Raw genomic sequence first — 6,458 nt, 5'->3', positions numbered from 1 at the left:
CACTTTGTCATGTTTCTATGTGTGTTTGTCATTGTTTTGTGACCGTTTTCTATGTAGCTTTATCTTCTACTGTTGATGGTCTGACTACTGTGCCGCATACTGCACTAAGTCAAATTCAAATTCACTAAGTCAAATTATTAAAGTGAATCTTGAATCTTCTGGATCTGGATTCACAAAATTGTGTGACCGGTTTGCCAAGAAAAGCCAGTCAAGCTCCTATAGAGACGGTTTTCACCAGAGCGCAACCCCACAGCACTTCCTTTTTCTCAGCATTCGGCAAACTGCAGAAATATTCACTCGACATCGTTACTTTTGTTTTCGCCGCTCAGCTGTATAGACGGTTTTCGCGGAATGGTCAGTCCTGCACTTGAATGTTTTTTTTTCTTTTATGCCCATAGCAAACACTGCAACAGGAAGTGAGCGGGGGTTCAATTTAGAATGTTTTTGTTGTCAAGTTAAAACCGTCTATAGACGCTTGCTGTGTGAAAAGCTCAGGCCTTATGACCTGCACTCTTCCATTCCCCCGGCCCGACTCTCCGCCGCCTTCTGTTGCTTTTCACTCTATTCCCTGAACAGCGAACTCTTAACGGTCTTGCTGCCAGCCTCGCACATGACGTTTGCACTATCACCATAAACGTGTTCACCTCAGTCCATTTCATTACTTTTATGGTAGGGGGTGAATATAAAACTATGTGGCATAAGCGTGCAGAGTCGTGACTCTGTAATTGGGCCCATTTCTCGAGCACCAAAATGTCAGAGACGGGTTTATGGGTTGTCTGTTTCTATCTACGCAGCAGGCGATAGTGAAGTATATCAGTCCAGTGTGTGATGATGATGTGGAGAAATCGCCCAAGTAATGTCTGTATCTATGATGCCGTTTCAGGACGGAGCAACATGGCCCTCATCAGCCCCACGAGACACAGGGACACTGGGACGACTTCAGCTGAGGACGCGGACAATTCAAGTAAATGTCTTTCCCCTTTGCCCCGGTAGATCCCTGTTGAAGGGTGAAAGGAAATACAATTTTCTCTATCCATACAGGACCATGGAAGCCTTTGTATAACTGTAGAAATGTACGCTCATCAATCAAGTTATAAATGGGTTTGTTTGGGGTGCCCGAGTGGGGCATCCATAGACTCCCTCCCTCCCAACACGAGGGTTTTAGCACATTCCCTTGGTTGGGTGTCCATACAGGCACAATTGGCCGTGTCTTCGGGTGGAAAGCCGGATTAAGGGCACGTGTCCTGGTTGCCGCACTAGCGCCTCCTCTGGTCGGTCACGTCTACGTCCTCCCAGTGAATATCCTCGCTGTCAGGTGAAAAGAAGCGGCTGGCGACTGCACATGCATCGGAGGAGGCATGTGGAAGTCTTCTCCCCGATGTGTCTAAAATACTATAAGAATAAATAACTACTAATGGTTTCGTAAGTTCTTATAAAAGTGGACTTTCTTGAGAAAACAGTGCGTAGAGATGTATGATGGGGTGCGTCAAATGTCACCTTTACGCTCCTCTTCACATTTCCTGTTTTATTGTTTTTTTTTGATCTACCAACAGGTACCAGCAGTTTGGAGGTGAAAGAGAACCAGGACCTTCTGCGAAAATATCCGCCGTCGACCTTTTGCGAGAGCATCCCCAGACACGGCACGAGAGCCCTGAAGAGGAAGCAGCCGCTGGGGGATGGGAAAGAGCGACCAAAGCTCCACCAAAGCCACTCGACTTGTAAGAGAGCGGCCTGGGCCGTGACTCAGAAGAACGCGCTGGTGCAGCTGAACGAGCTGCGACCGGGTCTGCAGTACCAGATCATGTCCAAGACGGGTCCGCTGCATGCGCCGCTGTTCTCCATCGGCGTGGAGGTCAACGGCCTCCGCTTCGAGGGCCGAGGGCCCACGAAGAAGCAGGCGAAGATGCGCGCCGCGGAGCTGGCTCTGCGCGCCTTCATCCAGTTCCCCAACGCCTCCCAGGCGCACGCCACCTTGGGGAATCTCACGGGGAGCCCAACGGATTTCACGGCGGATAAACTGGACGTCCCCGGCATGTTCCTCAAAGAGTGCGAGCCGTCGTTGGGCGAGAACCGCCGACTCGTGCGTTGCTGCAACACGGGGGGAACGGAGGTCCTCTCCAGCATATGCAACCATATGCTGCTTTTTTCAAGGGTTCGTTCAAAAAGACACGCCCTTAGCGCTTCACTTTCAGAGCAACTCAGCCCAGTGGCGTTGCTCAACGAGTTGCGTCCAGGACTCGGGTACATGTGCCTGGCCGAGAGAGTTCAGGGAAGGCCGGTGAGGAGTTTTGTCATGGTGGTGCGGGTGGAGGGGCGGGTGTTCGAGGGGTGTGGCCACAGCAAGAGGATGGCCAAGGCCCAGGCGGCAGCAGCTGCTCTGCAGGTTTTATACAGCATCAGCCTGCGACCAGAGAGGAAACTGCTGCGCCTCACTGCAGGCACAGCCAAGAATCAGCTACCTCAGGTAAAATTCATGACAAATTATTATTATTTATTTTTTTAGATTAACTCATTAAGTGCCATAGACGACCTAACTCGTCTTACATAATCCAGCGCTTGAGTGCCAAGGACGAGCTAACTCGTCTTACATAAACATTTTTTTTTTTTGACGGTGGGACATCAATCAACCCCTTTTACATCTTCGAGATAACTATTGGAGCAAGACAATGTGTGTAATCTATTTTACCGACCACTAAGTGGCGACAGAGACAGATAGAAGCCACAGCCACGGACCCGTGGACCAAAAGCAGCCTCCTCCCGCGGAAATGGCTTGGCGATTTTACAGTCAGAAGCCCGGAGCCACACACACAGAACGGACAGAGATCCCCTCCGCCCCGGAGCCGCGGAGCAACGCGCGAACACACACACACACACACACACACACACACACACACCGCGGGAGCAAGCCATTCAAGGAAATGGCGAGGCGATTTGACAGTAATCCATTTCAGACTCGTCTTGCCCGAGAGCGGCCGCACGCAGACAGGCAGGCAGGCAGCAGCAGCAACGCGCTTCTGACACGCCCGCTGTTAGAGCCAGGAGGAAGGAGGAGAAGACACACGGAGGGAGGAGTTTGAATGAGAGGGGTGTTTCCTGTTGTTATGGAGGAAATTACTGTTCAAAACTATTGTTTAGAATGTCTGACGGTCTTACTGATGCCAAAAATGAATGGTTAAAGTGACTGTTTCACAAAAAGCCATTTATCTCTGAATAAATTTCCAGACGCTGAAACCATGCTGTACTCAACGGCTAATATCTACATAACTACTAACTCTGCAAACTAACTCTTTTAGACAGAGAAAGCACACATTCTATTAGTTATTTTTAGATGATTGGTGTTCATGAATTCTTAACAGAAAAGAATCCTCGGCTGTTCTAAAATGAACCAGAATCGTCAAAAACACCCCTGGCACAACTTACCTACAGGAATGAAAACATGGCTGGCATTCAATGTGTTAATACGAACAGTTGATTTCACCCAAAACTGAAAATTCTGCCATCATCTCCTCCCCCTCATGCCAGTTGAAACACAGGTGAAGTTAGCTCCTCCCCCTCATGCCAGTTGAAACACAGGTGAAGTTAGCTCCTCCCCCTCATGCCAGTTGAAACACAGGTGAAGTTAGCTCCTCCCCCTCGTGCCAGTTCAAACACAGGTGAAGTTAGCTCCTCCCCCTCATGCCAGTTCAAACACAGGTGAAGTTTGTCCATATAACACACAGGCAGGTTCCCAGCACAACTGGAGAGAAAACCAGTCACCAATGGTGACTGGTTTTCTCTCTAGACTTCTCTCTCTTTTCCCATGAATCTATAGGGGAAAGAGAGGGGGGAGTGAAAATACTGTCATCATATCTAGGGCCTGTGTCATCATATCTAGGGCCCGTCATCATATGTAGGGCCTAGGATTGTAATTTTGGGCGAACTGATTGATGGAGAAGTTCGATATTTTGGTCCAGGTCAATCTTATGGTCATCTCCTCCTCCTCAACTGTTTTGCGTCATTAAAACGAAGCGATGCCTACTTACAACCCCCGACAGAGATCATCAGAGGGGACAGAGAGGCAGAAAACAATTCAGCATTTCACAAAAAATTAAAAATCCAATAACATACAAAAAAATATTTGGAAGTAGATTTTTTTAAAATCAAATATCAATCACATGAGCCGTTTTCACACATGCGCTTTATACCGGGAAATGACCAGAAAGCGGTGTAATGCCTTCATGTGTGAAAGTTGTTTTCCGGTATAAGCGCGACCCCGTCATCGCGGACATTTCACCACTTCGGAGCTTGTCATAAGAGCGGTATGTCTGCTTCATGTGTGGGCGTGTCGATTTCCCCCCCTCCCCTCTCTGCTCGCTCTCTGGCCAGTCCTTCAGTCCTCCGCAGCAGCCCGACACACAGGGACAGACACAGCGAAAATGGCAGCGGCTTGTTCTGAGAGTCTGAAGCCGCCCAACGCTTGTAGAGAAAGCAGATGCATGAAGCGAAATGTGGAAGTATTTTCCTTACGTTGCCGACAGCGAAGGCAAGCCCCTGGATACATCAAACGAAGCCAGTCTGTAAAAAGTGCTTCAACGCGAAGCAGGTGAACGGATAAACATCGAACCAGCCAGGCTATTTCTCTCAGACAGGGATCCCAACTTCTTCAAAGATTTCAGTTCAAAGACTGGTTAGTGAATGTGAAGGATACAACATACATGGCCTCTTAAGTCAAACAAGTGTGATTTATTGTGTGACAAGCAAACTTATTTCACCATCGGAGTTTAACTGCCCCCCCCCCCCCGCCCCCGCCCCCAAAAATAAGGACGATTCCCCATCCAAGTGCACACACGTCACTCCCCACCCGCTCCACAGTGCCCCCCCCCCCCCCCGACCCCCCTCAAATACAGGTACTTTCGCTGCTATTTTCACACATGTGAGTCCTCAGGTGTGAAGGGAAATTCCGGGAAATAGCCAGTCTTGATTTACAGGTAATTTCCCTGTCTGTATGACCCCCCCATTATCTTGCGAGGTAGAAAACCAATGCTGCAGACAACGTGCAGTGTACCGGTAGGTGCATTATCAATGTAAGTGAAATGTAGTAGGTGAGATCATAGGTCTTATATCAGCACTTATTGTGCGTAGAGACGGTATAGTGCAGTGGTTCTCAAACTTCTTTGTCTTCAGTACCCCCTTTCCCTGATTTCAGAATTTCTGAATACTCGAATACAATATTTCGCTTAGAAAACGGCAAGACAAAACTATAGCATATGATGTAGGCTAATATCATTTCAAAATAAGAATTGGAGCGAAAGAGGTGCACATTTATTTTAGCGTTTCAATTATTTCCATGGTTTATTCTTAAATTTTTTCATTTTCCCCTTTCTCTACCCCCTGTATCTCCACATACCCCTATGGGTCTGCAATACCCTAGTTTCCCACCAGATGCAACATATTAGTAAGTGTCATCCTTACTTTATATTTTAGCTCACTTGCAGATATACAATCAGCTTTGAGCAGCGCCATTGAATCCGCCACTTATTTCTTCAGCTTGTTCTAAATGGTCTGGATAAATGGGTCTGAGGTGTACCGTATGCTACCAAATGGACTGTACCGCATATCAGCATGGCCATCGGCCATCACGTCCCGAGACCCGACGGCTGAACGGCGCCCCCTGCATGCCCGTAGCATCTAAACAACTTCATTATGTCTCTAAGCCGCGGACAATTGCCCCGCAACATCTTTTGTCGTCATGCTTTATGAATACAAGAGGGTTCGTCTCTCCAAGTTGGACGGAGCTGGCGTGGCGTTTCTAATGGAGAGCATCTCTAGCATTCAGTTGTGTGAAGGAATACAGAGAGAGGATAGACAGAGAGACAGATAGACATGTAGATGCTTCATTAAACCCCTTAAAGGCCAAGTTTGATACAGACTCCATAGGGAAAGGAACGCAGCAGTACCGTTCTAGATGGAAAAATGACATGCGCATGCATGGTCTTGCATGCTCTGAATGTGAACAACCAGGTGATTTCACATCACTACAGGATGCTGCTCTGAGTGTGAACAACCAGGTGATTTCACATCACTACAGGATGCTGCTCTGAGTGTGAACAACCAGGTGATTTCACATCACTACAGGATGCTGCTCTGAGTGTGAACAACCAGGTGATTTCACATCACTACAGGATGCTGCTCTGAGTGTGAACAACCAGGTGATTTCACATCACTACAGGATGCTGCTCTGAATGTGAACAACCAGGTGATTTCACATCACTACAGGATGCTGCTCTGAGTGTGAACAACCAGGTGATTTCATATCACTACAGGATGCTGCTCTGAGTGTGAACAACCAGGTGATTTCACATCACTACAGGATGCTGCTCTGAATGTGAACAACCAGGTGATTTCACATCACTACAGGATGCTGCTCTGAGTGTGAACAACCAGGTGATTTCACATCACTACAGGATGCTGCTCTGAGT

General features: G+C 48.0%; 1 protein-coding gene across 1 annotated transcript in view; it reads left to right on the top strand.

Moving 5' to 3' along the window:
- Positions 1–894: 894 nt before the first annotated feature.
- Positions 895–6,458, top strand: part of LOC310792231 (double-stranded RNA-specific editase B2-like) — a gene marked incomplete at both ends in the record, with an annotated part of 34,950 nt that continues 29,386 nt past the window's right edge. The window contains 2 exons of the mRNA XM_083653959.1: positions 895–964; positions 1,554–2,464. Of these exons, the coding sequence (XP_083510085.1) occupies positions 895–964; positions 1,554–2,464 (981 nt within the window). The remainder of the gene's footprint in view (positions 965–1,553; positions 2,465–6,458) is intronic.

The sequence above is a fragment of the Poromitra crassiceps genome (genome assembly GCF_964638095.1).
Source record: "Poromitra crassiceps genome assembly, chromosome: 17".
NCBI classification, from domain to species: domain Eukaryota; kingdom Metazoa; phylum Chordata; class Actinopteri; order Beryciformes; family Melamphaidae; genus Poromitra; species Poromitra crassiceps.
Note: the sequence above shows the minus strand (reverse complement) of the source record. Positions and strands in the feature narration are given on the sequence as shown.